Here is a 17019-nt window from a genome sequence, read left to right on the forward strand (position 1 = left end):
AAAAACATGTTGGGTAGTGTTGGTCAAGGGGAATGTATTGTAATGGGGGGGGATTGGAACTGCTGCACGGATGTCAATCTGGACCGTACAGGACAGGAGCTCCATCCTCAGTCCTCCTCTTTCCTGGGCCAGACAGTCAAGGAGGCAGATCTAGTGGACCCGTGGAGGAGGCAACATCCTTCGGCCAGGCAGTACACCTGGATAAAGATAACAGACGGCAGGATCCATGGTGCCCGGCTGGACAGATTTTATATATCCGCTCCTTTTACCACCCGTGTGACAAACTGTCAAATTCACCCGGTTGGTTTCACAGACCATCATCTAGTTCTAGTAGATCTACTTTTATCTCCTGCTAGAAAGCCTGGATCCTTCTGGCATTTTAATGTTAAGCTTTTAAAGGATTTAAATTTCTGTGGGAATTTCAAACTGTTCTGGGCCAACTGGGAATCAAAGAAAGAGTTGTTTCCCTCCCTGAGTCAGTGGTGGGAGGTTGGCAAGGGTCAAATTAAGGTGTTCTGCCAGCAATACACTGCCTACTCTTCAGGGAACATTAAAAGAGCAATGGAGCAGCTAGAGGCCGACATAAAGGAGCTGGAAAGTGTACCTACCAACACGGAGACATTAAAAACTAAAAAACAACAACTAAACTCCTTTCTCCAGGAGAAGGCCAAAGGAGCTCTGGTTCGAGCTCGGTTCCAGAAATTAAAAGATATAGACGCACCCACCACTTTCTTTTTTAATCTGGAGAGATCCGTGGCCCAGGGGAAGCAGATGGTGGGTCTCCGGCTGCCGGATGGGAATATAACAGCAGAACCAGCCGAGATGAGGAGACACTCGGTGGAGTTTTATTCCGACCTGTTTGGGGCAGAGGAGTGTGACGCTGAAGCTGTGGCCGAGTTGCTGCAAGACCTCCCACAGCTGAGTCCAGGTGAGAGGGACATCCTGAGCTCGGACATCACTCTGGAGGAGCTGACCACTGCAGTTTCGCAGATGGCTGCAGGCAAGTCACCAGGTTTGGATGGATTACCGGCAGATTTTTTAAAACATTTCTGGAACAGTAAGGGACAGGATCTGCTGGATGTCTTGAAGGAGTCGTTTGGGAAGGGGCTTCTTCCAGCCTCCTGCAGACGAGCTGTAATATCACTCCTGCCGAAGAAAGGGGATCTAACCCTGCTGAAAAACTGGAGACCCGTCTCTCTTTTATGTAGTGACTATAAGGTTTTATCTAAGGTTTTGGCAAATAGATTCAAGGTTTTTATGGAAGTGTTTATTGGTGCTGACCAATCTTATTGTGTACCAGGTAGGTCAATGCAAGACAATTTGTTTTTAATGAGAGACATTTTTGATCTGTGTACAACGTATAAAATTAATATTGGCATTATTTCCATTGACCAGGAGAAAGCGTTTGATCGTGTTGATCGTTCATTCCTGTTTGCAACACTGCAGGCTTTTGGTGTTGGGGAGCATTTTCTGTCCTGGTTGAAATTATTATGTAATGATACGTGTTGTGTTGTGAAGGTGGGGGGAGGGCTGAGCAGACCTGTACCAGTTGAAAGAGGGATAAGGCAGGGATGCCCCATCTCAGGCCAACTTTACAGTGTGGCCATCGAACCGCTCCTGTGTCGGCTCAGGACTCGGCTGAAAGGCCTGCGTCTGCCTGAGCTGGCTCACAGCCCCCCGATAGTATCAGCTTATGCGGACATCTTTGTCAAGGATCAGCAAGACATCCAAGAATTAGAGGGCAGTCTGTCATTGTATGCGAAGGCTTCGTCAGCAAAAGTGAACTGGGGTAAGAGTGAGGCCTGTGTGATTGGTCAGTGGGACGCAGGGAGAGTACCCCGTCTCCCTGGGAACCTGACATGGGGAATAAAAGGGTTAAAAGTCCTCGGCTTGCATATCGGCAGTGAAGAGATAGAGAGGCAGAACAAGGAGGGAGTGCTGGGGAAGGTGCAGGTCAAGTTGTCTAAATGGAAATGGTTGCTACCCCAGTTGTCCTACAGGGGAAGAAGTCTGATAGTCAATAACCTGGTTGCAGCATCCCTGTGGCACAGACTCTATGTGCTCACTCCTCCACCGGGACTCATGGAGCAACTACAGAGGCTCCTGGTCGACTTCTTCTGGTCGGGTCACCACTGGGTGCGGGCGTCCGTGCTGTACCTCCCTGTGGCAGAGGGGGGCCATGGACTAACCGACATCATCGCCAGGACTGCTGCCTTCAGACTGCAGGCAGCCCAGAGGCTCCTGTACGGCCCCACACTGTGCTGGTCGGCTGTGGCACGCCTGCTGCTCTGGAGAGCCGGGGGCCTTGGTTATGACAAACAGCTGTTCCTGTTGAACTCTCCGCAGCACAAACTAACTGGACTCACGCAATTCACGCAGTTTTCTCGTTGCCACTTTTTGTGTTTGGACCCAAGTACACAGCAAGAAAAAAACATACTATGGTTTTAATGAATTTTCTTTTTTCTAATGCAAAGATGGCAACCTGGATTAGTAGAAAAAACTAAATGGCTGGGGGAGGATGGACAGATCCACTGCGCTGTTCGAGGGGGTTAGTGGCAGCTCGGCTGAGCATTGAACATGCGTATTTTACACTTACTAGCAATTTGGAGGGTTTCAGGGCTGTGTGGGGGGTGGGACAGGTCCTATGCTCACTGGGGGAGAACCAGTCTCTGGTTTTAACTTTTTAGGGTTGGTTTATGATGTGTGCGTGTATATAATGTTTTCATCCCTTGTCTTTTCCCAAAAAAAAAAAAAAAAAAAAAAAAAAAGTTTTGAGTAATTAAGAGCTATTTTGATAATGTCTCTTAAATAAAGTTATTTAAAAGTCAAAAAAGTCTTCTTCTTCTTCTTCTTCTTCTTCTTCTTCTTCTTCTTCTTCTTCTTCTTCTTCTTCTTCTTCTTCTTCTTCTTCTTCTTCTTCTTCTTCTTCTTCTTCTTCTTCTTCTTCTTCAACTTCATCTTCTCCTTCTTCTTCCTCCTGTTCTTCTTCCTCTGAATACAACTCTCTGTCCATCGCTCTGTGTTTGTGTAACATCACTGAGAAAAGAAACAGCTGCAGCTTCCTACTGCCTCTCTCTCTCTCTGTGTCTCTCTCTCTGTGTCTCTCTCTCTCTCTGTGTCTCTCTCTCTCTCTCCCTCTCATGGTTGTTTCTGTGACGTGTTAGCGCCCAGTGGTTGATTCAAATTTAATAATCTTTATTTAAAGCTGCTCAAACACACACACAGTAATAATAACAACCTCGAGCTTCTTCAGTTTATTAATATTCCGGGTCTCAGCTGAGATTTGAATATTAAATTAAATCCCAGGTGTCATCAACTCTTCAGTTTTTTAAATGACTCATGTTTCTCTCAACCCACAGAGACACGTTCACAAGCAGCTCAGAGTTTTTAGTTTCACTCAGCTGACACAACGTTCAAGTTTTCCTTTCCTCTAAAACGGAAATAAAAAAATAAATAATTGTATCTAACTTTTTTTGAACCTCAAAAATTGTGTTTATAGACAAAAATATATCAAAAAATATGTTGTGTCCGTCCTGGGAGACGGATTCTCACATGTGTCTCTCTGAGGTTTCTACCTTCTTTACCTGTTAAAAGGGTTTTTAGTAGTTTGTCTTGATAGTTTTGTGAGGGTGGCGCCATCTAGTGGCCAGACTTTAGTTTTACATCTCATTGTGGACTCTTGTCTTTCTTCACCTCTTTGATGAAAATGTCTTCAAGCTGCAGAACCACAGACTGTACAGCAGAACCAGCAGAGGTCGCTTCAACAAAACGCTGGAGCGCTTTTACTTTGAAAGGGGTTCAGGAAGTGTTGTAAATCCGTTTGTGACACAGACAGATGAACATTGTGGTTCACAGCAGAATAAACAAAACAGGAGTTTCAATGTTTATCTGATGAATTTATGTTCGTCATCAGCTGGTTCTTGTTTCTTTGGTAATGAAGAGAAACTTTGTTTATATTATTTATTAATAATTTATTTAAGTTTAACACTCATTGTTTCTTAGTGTATATATTGTCTTATTGTATATATTGTTGTTTTGTTTTTATGTACAGTGCACCAACAACACCATGGCAATTTCAAATATATGCAAATATACATGGCAATAAAAATAATTCTGATTCTGATTCTGACATGTTTGTAGTTCTATGTTAGTGAGGAAACTCATTGGCCTTTTTCCTTTATTCCTTCCCTAGCCCCGAACCATCCAAACGAAATGACTAAACCTGAACCTAACCTCAACCTCATTCTATTTCTAAAGGCTCCAGTATGCTTCTCCATGTCCGTGGCATGGAGAGGGACGCACGGATCCCACAGACCCTTTTTGATTTTTGCTTCTCCGTGCTGAAGACAATTCACCGCCAAACAGTAGGTGGCGCAACGGAAGACGGGCTAAGAGATGCCAACCCTAATTGATCCGTAGAAGAAGTCCACGTTTGTGTATTTACCTGGTCCCGGCTGTCATCACACACAGTGTACAATGACAACTAAATAAAATAAAGTGACACCCACCTATGTTATAGTTTCTTAGCGCAGCGGTTCCCCGGTCTCGTTTCCGAACTGTGTTGCTAATCCCACAGCTTGAAGCTACACGGAGGAAACAGGAAGTTTGAGGTCCGGAAATGTGAAATCCGGAAATGAAATCGTACGGAAATGATGTCGTTAGCGGACCAATCACAGCCAAGGGCTGTCCCTAGGCTCTCCGAAATAAACACGGACAGTTAGAAAAATCAGAGGTGCACGAAAAGCTCTCGGAGGCGCTCGGAGAGGGCGTTCCTCTGTCCGTTTCTGTCCGTGTCAGTAAAAACGGATATATCAGCCTTAACCCTAAAACCAGTGGTGGAATGTAACAAAGTATTTTTACTTCATTACTGTACTTAAGTACATTTTTACGTATCTGTACTTTACTTAAGTAAAAATAATAGTGCATACTTTTTACTTTTACTCCGTTACATTTTGCAGCTATTATCTATACTTTTACTCCACTACATTTCTACAATATGTGTGGTTATTCGTTACACACATAACACAGTTTTGCCAAAATGTTGCTGTGACAAAGCGGCTCTGTCACTGTCCGCCAGCGGTCCACACACGCACACAGTCACACACGCGCACACGCAGCCACACACACGCCAATAAACATTTCCACTCTTCCTGTTAAAGTCCGTAGTTGATCACTATGTTGGGACATGGTTTTTGTGCAAAAAGCAGGCCTCTCTTCCGGCCTGTATGGGAAGTCAAAACCTGAAAGCACATGTTCTTTGTCTCGAGAAAGCCGCATGTGCTGGAGTAAACTCAATCTCCCAGAGTGCAATGTGTTCTCTTTGTCCTGAGAAGGTCAAATAACTCAAACTCCCAGGAGGCCACAGGTACTCTTTGTTTCAGCAATCTTCACACCTAGGTGCCAAGAGCCACCCAAGATCAACTCCAATTTGTCACTCTGGTCCCATGACCTGGGGGCAATCAGCTCTATAAAAGACCAAGGCTCCCCCAACTCAGTCTCTTTTCTTCAAACCCTCGGAGGGCGGAAGGCCGCTCCAGCTCTCTTCTCCTCAACTCTTCAAGGACAGCAGGCTGTCCAGCCTCTCCTCTCCTGCATCGCCTAGGAGAGGGCCGGGCTGCTCCAGCACATCTCCTCTCCCATCCAACGACCGGAGGGCAAAGGTCGAGCTTCCCGCTCACCTTCTCAAGGAAACCTCCACGCATCTGAAGCTTCTTCTAAACTCCTTGAAGCGACTCGGTGTCCTGCAGGTAAGAACTAAAGATTCAATAAGCAACTGAACTGCACAGCTCAACAGAACCGCGGAAGCAGAGACCACACAAGCCAGAAGAACTGAGAACTGCAACTTCCTTTTTCCCTTTTCCTTGGATAAGTAACATACTGGGCTTAATAATGAGACTAGACTAGAAGCAAGACAGTTTATTTGATTCTGTGTGGTGTTTTTAAAGTTTGATATATGTGGTGCTATTGTGGTTACAAGTAAAATGAAAGTTAATGTGAGTTAGGCTCTACACAGACCCTGCCATTTTCTAATTAGCATTCTCACAGACACTGCATATCACTACCTCCGTACCCAATCCCCCACTCCAGAAAAAAGGGGGAGGGGCTGCTTTCTTAAGGCCGATTTATAGTCGTTTTTACGCACGCACGCACGCACGCACGCAGAGCCTTTTTCTGGCGGACAAATCCGCCGGTCAGTGACGGGTTATACTAGTGGTCATAGTTTCGGATCTTTTCTGCCAAGTGCTCTTCTATTTTGGTCCATATTCGTTCTTCTAAATCTTCCGTGGTTTCCGCAGTTTCCGGGCATGAAACCGGGAATGCCACTCCGGACGGGATGTAGCAGGCAGACCAATCACAAGCCTTGCGGGCTGCGAGAGGCTCGCGTCGCTTTGTCGTATAGTTAGAGAAATTGGCTGACGCACGCAAGCCGCAGGAGGGGCCCCGCAAGTACGCGAGGGGCGTGTTGCGTCTCTCGTGTGCGTGCGTGCGTAAAAAGCCGAGTATAAATCGGCCTTTAGGGGGTCAAACCACCATTTTGGAAGCATGCTGAGGAAGGTGTGACTCTCTTTGTTTAACTACCAGAGAGACCCTCTCACACACACACACACACACACACACACACACACACACATCTTTGTTAGTTAGTATTTTGTTAAGTAATTGGTGTTTTTATACTTTTTATGTTCATAATAAATGTTTTCTTTTAAACTTGTCCTTTCGTTAATGTTGCATAAGTGAAGTTTGCCAACCGTTACACTGTCAAGAACTCTATACACCTTCACTGTTCATTATATAATCTTTAATAGTAAATATTAAGATTTCTAATTGAACACCATCTTAATCAATAAATTGGCTATCTTTTCATTTCTATGAAGGGTGGTGTCCCGCGAGAACTTAAACAAACTAAAGTTATGATTTCATATTAATATTTTAAATATTAATGTTTTATTTTGATGACCAAATTTATTGAACGCCTAAAGGCACACCAGCTTATGGTATAACTCCTAACCATTATTGCACAACAACTATCTAACCATCAGCTACTCTGTTTAGCGCTGGGCCGACGGAGGGTGGACACTCCACTCGTCAGCTCCGCATCTGGGTTACACACACATACGCACACACACACACAGTCACAAACAGTGGCCGGTCAGCAGCCGTCCAGACCACTCTGTGAAGAAGGAGGAGGAGACGTTTCTTTAGTTTTAACGCAGCCACTTTATTTATTGACTGTCCACCGGAGCAACACTCTCATCACCTCTAGGTGGTCGTTCACTTCTCGTATTCATACACTTCTTGCGCCTTTCCCACAATACCCAGGTGCACTACGTCACTCTCTGGGCCCGTTCCTTAAAGGGGCAGGCCATATCTGCAACAGCGCGTTTGGCTGCAGCACTACAACCTTGCCTGTTTTGCTGAAACATTCAAAAGGAGAGCCTGACTAACTGCCTATTCAACATGGATCCAGAGTCAGCCTCAACTGAGCTCTCTGATATGAGCCACCCGTGGCCCTATTTAAAAGACATGTTTCGAGTTCAAAGGCCCCAAGAATGACTCATGGAGGTGTCAATGCGTTTCCTGTCTCCCTCAAAAAAAAGGAGTTGCTAGCCTTCAAGAATTCGCCTTAAAATTTAAAGAAGCATATCGAGATAAGCGGAGTTCTTCCTCTGCTAAGTTAATGTCCCCATGGTTTGGCTTAATGGTTTTAACTTTGCAGATAATCCCTGCTAGATAACTTGTCATCCGCAGAATTGTAAGATAGAGTGTGAACAGTATAACAGAGGGTAAGCACAATAAGTACACCAACCTTTCCAATAAACAAATGTTGTTGCTTATAATTATTACTAGTAGTGACATCTGTAGAGGCATGAGTATTACCAGCAGCTATATCTGCATTCTTTATCAAAATAGCTTAGCCTAGACATTGAGAGAAACCCCATTGCGTGAGTACTTTTACTTTTAATACTTTTTACTTTTACTTAAGTAGGATTGTTGATGTAGTACTTTTACATTTACTTAAGTATATTTTTTCCTGGGTCCTTGTACTTTTACTTAAATACTAAACTTCAGTACTTCCTCCACCACTGCCTAAAACCAAGTCTTAACCCCCAAACGTTCCATTAAAAGGGGGGGGGGGGTCACAAAGTGAGGACCAGTCAAAAGGTCCACTAAGAAGCTGTACAACACACACACGAACACACACACACACACACACACACACACACACACACACACACACACACACACACACACACACACACACACATACATACATACACACAGTCACACCCAGTCACGTGATTTCCAGTAACTGCAGAGCGGAGGGAGACGTCTGAGGCTGGTGAGTGTTCAGCAACATGTATATTATTTACAGAGGTGGGAAGTAACGAAGTACACACACACACATGTTTGTAGTTCTATGTTAGTGAGGACACTCATTGACATAAGTCCTTCCCTAGCCCCTAACCATCCAAACTCACAAAGTGAGGATCAGGTCCTCACTCCGCAGGTTGTAGGCTCAAACTGGTCCTCACAAAGATAGCTGTACAATAACACATACACACACAGTCACACCCAGGGTCACGTGATTCCCAGTACCTGCCTGGCGGAGGAGGAGCAGCCAGTGTTCAGACTTGTTCTAACTTCAAGGAGCAGACGGAGGAGACGTGAAGTCTGAGGCTGGTGAGTGTTCAGCAACATTCATATTATTTACAGAGGTGGGAAGTAACGAAGTACACATTTCAGTACTTTCTACTTCTTACATTCTCAAAACTGACTCGTTACTTGAGCAACCGAGGTCGGCGCACCTCTCTCCCAAGGGGGACCTTCCTGGTCTGAGCATTGAAGCCGACACGGAAGTTAAAAAAGCTGCAGTTGCATGGGAAGCTGCTACCCCTGGCTCCAAAAGACAGGAAGTCCCATTGACTCCCATGTTAAAAAGCCAGACTTTAGAGCAGAAATAAACCTGTTTACATCCTGGTACAAAAACTGGTTTTAGTCTCAATCGCGAGTTTATTCCTTCAAGACATCTCTGAGGGGGGTGAATTTTATTCGAACTCCCTCGTTTAAGCGATATAGAGGTTTGAAATTCATGTGACGTCACAGTAAACTCGCCGACTGTCACGCCTAGCCTGGTGGGCTAATCCCTGTTAGAGTGAGCACAGCCTGAGACCGTGGACAGGCTTCCACCCGCACATCGGATGAGTAACACGGTTTTTAGAGCTGCTTGTTCTCCTGACGGGGCACCTAGAGGCGTCTCCTGTTTCTGTGGTAAGTGAAGTTTAGTCTTTTATTTAGATGAGTAAGTAGTGGTACGCAGGTACCGGTGTCTCTGTAGCAGGCTCGTTAGCTTAGCTACGCTAACCAGCAGTCAAGAGACCAACAGTAATAGCGATGCTAACCAGACCGGACGGGAGTGTTTGCCTACACACACCGAGATGCGCCGATCCCCCCAGCAGAGAGAAGCGGTAGAGTTTGATGATGAATCTTTTAAACTGAAACAGGAGACCGCGTGTGTCAGGAGAATTAGCTCCAGCACATATCTGATGTTATGTAAAGCTGTTTCACTCGCCAACCCATTTGACTTGACTGTGTTACACAGATTGTTATTCTGCAGAAACAGATTTACTGTGATCAACTGAAACCTGAGTATTTAAAGTTACCTCTGCATTGTAAGAGCAGCTGTTTAAAGTAGCATAACGTCTCCTAAAGCTCTTTATTCAGGGTATTGGTGTTGTGTTGTAATAGCCTGACATTGTCATACTCATAATTCTAGTCAGAATATGAGTCTGATACTGCTCCATTAGGCTGTGATTCCAGAGCTCCGCTGTCGTGGCTCTGCAGGAGGCCAGCGAGGAGTAGAAACGGCAGTTAATCATTTTTTTCAAGCATACACTTACTTGTTGCTCCAACATTAACTGCAACAGCGTACCAACATGTGTCTTTTTTGTCTCATATGTGCTGAGGAGCGTAGCGCACCCCCCCCCTACACTCTCTTTTTATTTGTATGACTGCTTGTGTGGCCGCAGCATCGGGGCCAGCTGATAAATTAAATTTTTTCCGAATCCCGTAGGAGGACGTCAAAAACATCTTTTCGATCTACAAATGCCTTGATCGCGTTCCTCTGTTCCTCTTTCAAAATGAATGCGCTGTCGATTTCTGCTGAAACAGACTCAATGGCAGCATCGACACATCTCAGGCAGGCAGCGCTCTTTGGTGACGTGGTTAATTACGTTATTGTTGATCATCTGTCCATCATCGTATAAAGCCCGCCCTGACAATTGGATTGGTTCGATAAGCTTCTGTTCGAGCATAGTTTCTCCCCAATGCAAGACCGAACTTCCCGAACTCAAATGTTGTTGGCGGGGCTAAGTTCGTCTGGCACCCCCAGGCTCACTGTCACGTGTTACAGTGAAAACTAAACTTGTCTGCTACCTTCAGTTTTTACATCGTTAATCTTAGGCAGACTTCACTGAATTATTTTACATTACATGTTATTTAGCTGACGCTTTTTGTCTAAAGCGACTTACATTTTTTGGTACACTCAACATTCATGAGGGGCCATTTAGGGGTTCAGTATCTTGCCAAGGACACTTCGGCATGCAGATGGGGAAGAGTGGGGATTGAACCAGCAACCTTCTTGTTGGAGAACGCCCACTCTACCCCCTAGGCCACACCGCCCCCTATTATTGTGTTAATTATAAATAAATTATAGGAAGTGTAACTTTACTAGAATAGACAGTCACATAGAGAACCTGAGGCAGATGTCCACAACCTATTTCCTAAGCTGAAATGACTATGATCTGAGGAATTTTGAAGTAATAAACTTTTATTTTTACCAGGTAAAAGTTGTTAAGGAGTTAACCTGGCACATGTATGACTTAACATATCTGTGTATTTGTGTTGAATGTTCCTCTAGGATGTCCAACATGAGACAACTGGAGTCCAACCAGACTGAACACTGAGTCATCACTTCAACACTGACTCCAGGTACAGACATGTTTTCATTACTTACAAACAATCAAAGCAAAGTATTGCACATAATACATAATGTATTAAATAATATATGCAATACTTTTAATGTGAAAGAACTCCAAACTGTACATTCATTGTCTTGGTAGTGCACAGTTTAATCCTAAGATCAGTCTCATTTAGATGTAGTTCAATTAGAAATCTCAATATTTACTATTAAAGATTGTATAATGAACAGTTAAGGTTTATAGAGTTCTTGACAGTGTAACGGTTGGCAAACTTCACTTATGCAACATTAATGAAAGGACAAGGTTAAAAGAAAACATGTATTATAAACATAATAAGTATAAAACACCAATTACTAAACAAAATACTTACTAACAAAGATGTGTGTGTGAGTGTGTGTGAGAGGGGGTCTCTGGTGGCTAACAAAGAGAGTCACACCTTCCTGTGGTCTTTTAAGATGGTCTCTAAGATCGCAGCCCCCCCCCCCCTTCTGGTCGGGGGGCGTAGTTAAGTAGGTGAAGATATGCAGTGTCTGTGAGAATGCTAATTAGAAAATGGCAGGGTCTGTGTAGAGCTTAACTCACATTAACTTTCATTTAGCTTGTAACTACATATAACACCAATTATATCAAACTTATAAACACCACACAGAATCAAATAAACAGTCTTGCTTCTAGTCTAGTCTCATTATTAAGCCCAGTATGTTACCAGTCCTTGAACAGGGAGAAAGTTGCTGTGCGGTTCGCCGTTCGTCCTGGCTTTTGAAGTCTCTGGTTCGTGTGGTCTCTGCTTCCGCGGTTCTGTTGAGCTGTGATGCTCTCGCTTGTTGAATTCCTTACCTGCAGGATATGGAATCGCTGCAAGGAGAATGGTAGAACGTGAAGGGCGAGGAGGTTTCCTTGAGAAGGTGGGCTGGAAGCTCGACCTTTGCCCTCCGGTTTTTGGATAGAGAAGATTTGAGCTGGAGGAATCTGGTTCCTCCACTCGCCGATGCAGGAGGACAGCCTGCTGTCCTCAGTGGTGATCGGTGGAGAAAGAGAGTGAAGCAGCCTGGACCCCCCTCCTTTGGAGTTGCAGGAGAGGCGGCTGGTCACCTGCTGTCTTCGGTGGGGATGAGAAAAGAGAAAGAGTTGGGGGAGCCCTCTCCTTATATTGGGCTGAGAACCCTCAGGTCATGTGGCCAGAGTGACCAATTGGCATCTGATCCTGGTAAAACTTTGCACCTATGTGTGAAGATGCTGAAACAAAGGGGACATGTAGCCTTCTGGGAGTTTGAGTTATTTGACCTTCTCAGGACAAAGAGAACACGTTGCACTCTGGGAGATTGAGTTTGCTCAAGCACATGCGGCTTTCTCGAGACAAAGAACATGTGCTTTCAGGTTTTGACTACCCATACAGGCCGGAAGAGAGGCCTGCATTTTTGCACAAAAGTAAAAAATGAATCATCCAATTTCATGTAGGTGTTGGGGATATGTGCCTTACCCTGTGCCCGCATTTCTCAGAAACTTTCGAAAAATCGAAGCGAGAAAACACCGAAAAATGTACATTCACATAAGAGCAGTGCTGCGAGAGTCAGGCTATAGTAGACCTGTTGTCATTATGCCAACATTTGCCTCCGTGCCAACAACTTGGCATATCTAGTACGCCATCCCTCCCTGAAGCACCACCCCTTGCCAATCGGACATGGATGGGAGTTGCTGGATGGTCATTGTCGCCCTGTCAGCTACACAAAAACTGCTCTTCCAACTCATATACCTGCATCAAGGCCAGTTGAAGACAGCGTGGAAGATGAGAGCGAGTATGATTGTGATGAGAAGAAAAATTATGATGTGGAGAGTAGGCGATGGGATTCATCGGCTAGTGGTGATTTAGATTCTAGTGAGGCAGAATGCTCTGATTTGGACTAATCTAACATATCAATGTCCTTATTATTCACCAGTTACATTGTTAGAATAATTAGTAGCATTTAACAACATGAAAGCATCCTGTTATTAACAATTGTATGTCTTTTTTAATGACCAAAAGGTAAAATAATTGGGGTACAATGACTTCTTATTGGCATGTTGCAAGTGTTTTCGTTCCTTTCTTAAGTTACAGTTATTAAATAAAACTTTTTGCTGATATTCTTTGTTTTTGTCCTTCTATAATAAGTATTGTTTTAAAGAACATACATCACCCATCTCCTGGAGACCTGGGGGCTGATTTTTGTATAACACTTTACATTTTTGCTCTCCTGGATGGTGGCCATCTTGGATTTTGGGGTCAACAGGATGTCTTTATGTCAATATGATGTCAGAATCACCATCTTTATGGTCAATTTACCACAAAAAGTGTCCTCATTCATTATTTTAGGTGCTCTGGTTAAAAGATAATTTGTGTATCAAAAATTACGTTTTCGCTCTACCAGATGGTGGCCATCTTGGATTTCGGGGTCAAGACGATGTCTAAATGGCAAAATTATGTCAGAATCACAATCCTTATGGTCAATTTACCCCAAAAAGTGTATTCATACATTATTCTAGGTGCTCTGGTAAAAAAGTAACTTTTGCAAGATGGTGCCGCCTACCAATTTTGATTCGGCCCTCTAGCGAAAAATGCCGACATTTTTGCGAGGGACATGGGGGCTAAATTTTTTATAAAAGGTGTAACGAAGTCAAATCAGTCGTCAAAACATATTAGCCAGAGAATGGTCTCGGAATTGAGATTCCTGACCCTACTACCATGCTTCTGCTGAGGAAATCAGGTGCTGCAGTGCTTCATCTAATGAGAAGAAGAAACTCACTGTTACAGGATGTTGTGTGTTTTGTATGTTCTAGCAAAGACTGGTTCATACAGTTTATTCTGTGTTCAGCAGGTGGAGGCACCACAGATTTCAGACAGAACCGATGTACTGGGCTCTGTGTTTGTACCCTCATGGTTAAATGCACATATTGTAAGTCGCTTTGGATAAAAGTAATGAAAGAAATAAAACATTTTACAAACAGATAAAATGTCTTTCTACCTCATCTGTAATATTCAAGGTGATAATCTCCCACAGAGCTGTTGATAACACTCCACATCCTATAATTAATATGAGAACTGCTAACAACATTGGTGTTATATTAACTTATTAAAATAAAAAATCAAGTCACAACCAAACACACGACTGAAGTTAACTTGCTTCAATCTGTTCATTAGACTTGTTAAATAAACGGTAACTTATAAAAATTACACATTCAAAACTACTTGAGGCATGAAAGCATATGATTATGACGATATATAAATAAATAGGTTTTGTTGTTGTATAGTTTCAAGGTTACTTACTTCTCGTTCATGGTAAAGTTTGCGAGCTAGCTAACGGCTAGCATGTCTCGGCTAGCCGTTAGCTCCCCCGGTTAGCATGTCGCAAGTAGCCGGTTAAGGCCGATTTATAGTCGGATTTTATGCACGAACGCACGCAAGACACGCAACACGCCCCTCGCGTGCTTACGTGCCCCCTCTTGCGGCCTGCGTGCGTCCACCAATTTTTCTAACTATACGACAAAGCCACGCGAGCCTCACGCAGCCCGCAAGGCTGTGATTGGTCTGCCTACTACATCATGTCCGGAGTCTAGTTTCTGGTTTCATGCCCATAATGCCGGAAGATTTAGAAGAACGAATATGGACCAAATAGAAGAGCACTTGGCAGAAGAGATCCCAAACTATGACCACTTGGATAATCCGTCACTGACTGGCGGACAAATTTGTCCGCCAAAAAAAAAAGGCTATGAGGAGCCGCCGTGGCGATGTAAATAAACAGTCGACGAAGAAGAAGACATCTTTTTTTTGTGTCTTCGACAAAACATGTGACTCCGCCTAGTGTTCTGGCGGGGAATTAACACGGGGAATGCGTGCGTGCGTAAAATCCGACTATAATTCAGCCTTTAGCCGTAGCCTGAGCTAACCAGTCAACTAGAGCTTGTCTGGCGTCGCTAAGCTGTGTCGGCACTCACGCTGCTCATCCATTGATTGCTCAGCGAGGAATGAGGAGGAGTCAGCACCGGCAAGATGGTGCAGGGGGAACGCCTCCTACTAGCCTCATTCACCCTCTGCAGAAACCAATGGGTGGCGTCACAGACCCTCCGTCCATCTATATATACAGTCTATGCTCTCTCCCCCCCTCGCGTGCCCACTGCCTTCTCAGGTTTATTTGAACCTTATCTAAACAACACCGTGCCTCTTCGAAGGGTGGCTAAAACATAAAACCTTTCCTTTGTGAAGCTACAGATTCATAACAGGAAGTCAACGACTATACAGGAACTTCCCTTTCAAAATGAAAGCATGTAAAAAAACAACTGTTTAGATGAATACTAAAAAAAATACTCTGAGATAAATATATTTCACGAGTTCAGTTACAAACAGCAGTTTTAATTTTAACACACACACATGTTTATAGTTCTATGTTAGTGATGACATCATTGGCATAATTCTTTCCCTAAGGTCCACAAAGTGAGGACCAGTCAAAAGGTCCTGACTCTGTGGGTTTTAGGCTCAAAATGGTCCTCACAAAGGTAGCTGTACAATAATACACACACTAACTAACTCACTCGCACACACTTTTCTACTCGTGGACTTTAGAGAGAAGAAGATTCAGGATGAACTTCTGTCAGTCAATCAACAGTTTGACTCAACGCTGTGATTGGCTGAGTCCAACACATTAAACCTACAACTGTCTCAGGTTACCGTGACAACAGGGAAACAGTGTAGGAGGGTTGACTCTGTTACATTTGAAGAAACACTGAGTTTACGTACCTGGCTTCATTGTGTGTTTGAGCTCACTGTGTTTTTCCTCTCAGACTGACGATGAGTGGTTATGAGGAGGAAGAGGACAGAGCAGAGTCTCCAGGGTTCAGCTGTGTGTCTCTAAAGAGTAACTGGTCCATGGAACAGCCTCTACTCTTCAGTAAAGAACCTGGACCCTCACACACAAAGTAAGAGACCTGCTACAAACACGTGAAGCTCCAAACTGAATCCTCACAGAATGAACCAGTGAATGATGTGTTCTGAATGAAAACATGTTTGTGTTTGCAGAGGTCAGGACCACAGACTGAGAGCAGAGTCTCCAGGGTCCAGCTGTCTGTCTCTGAAGAGTGATTGGTCCATGGGAGTTCCTCCACACTTCAGTAATGAACCTGGACCCTCACACACAGAGTAAGAGACTGTTTCTACTGTGACCTGCTCTGAAGAGGATCTAGTTTCCTCTAGTGTGGTCCCTGCATTAGGACACAGGTTCATTGAAGTTGGTGACTAATCTCTCAGAATCACTCAAAGAGCTCAGACCTCCACCAAGAACCAACACGCTCCTTATGAAACCCCTTTGAAATCCACTAGAGACTCATTTTGATTTGGATCTGCACCAAATTCCACACACTGGTAAAGATCAGTCCTCTGAACATGTCTGTGAAAGAGGACCCCCCCCCCCCCGATCTGGTTCACAGACCACAACCTTCCACCAAGTTTACTGGTAATCTGTTGTTTTTTATAATCCCACTAACAAACAAACCAACACACAAACATACTGGGTGAAAATAAAACCTCCTTGACAGAAGTAATGACAACCTGTGACTGTGACATGTGAGTTATCAGGAAATGTCTTCACAGGGAGAGGAAGAGGAGTCATGTTTCTGAGGAGGAGCAGTCGTCCTGCTGTGCTTCGTGTCAGGACGTCCTGAAGGATCCAGTCTCCACCAGCTGTGGACACTGGTTCTGCAGACAGTGCATCACCTCATACTGGGACCAGTCTGGTTCTTCAGGAGACTCCTCCTGTCCCCAGTGTGGAAAAAGATCCAGAGCAGGAGCTGGAGCTCAGACAGCCGGTCAGAGCAGCACTGTACATGTGTCTGCTGATGTCTTCACTTCTGACAACAGCACATGTGGTTTTATTTTTTTCCTTCATACAGCATCAACATTTAAAATCGTTAGAAAAGCACAAAGTTAAAAAGCTTTTATTTTCTGTAGTTTTTCTGTATCTGATGAAAACAATCAGCAGATTCTCTGTCTCTGACATTGTTTCTTGTCTTTCAG

The 17019-nt window shown here is 44.1% G+C and overlaps 1 protein-coding gene across 1 annotated transcript in view; it reads left to right on the forward strand.

Annotated features, from left to right (window-relative positions):
- Nucleotides 1-561: 561 nt before the first annotated feature.
- Nucleotides 562-17019, forward strand: part of LOC133000176 (NLR family CARD domain-containing protein 3-like) — a 24606-nt gene continuing 8148 nt past the window's right edge. Inside the window, exons 1-2 of the mRNA XM_061070040.1 lie at nucleotides 562-1134; nucleotides 1519-2366. Of these exons, the coding sequence (XP_060926023.1) occupies nucleotides 562-1134; nucleotides 1519-2366 (1421 nt within the window). The remainder of the gene's footprint in view (nucleotides 1135-1518; nucleotides 2367-17019) is intronic.

Source organism: Limanda limanda, chromosome 4, assembly GCF_963576545.1.
Source record: "Limanda limanda chromosome 4, fLimLim1.1, whole genome shotgun sequence".
Classification (NCBI taxonomy): Eukaryota; Metazoa; Chordata; class Actinopteri; order Pleuronectiformes; family Pleuronectidae; genus Limanda; species Limanda limanda.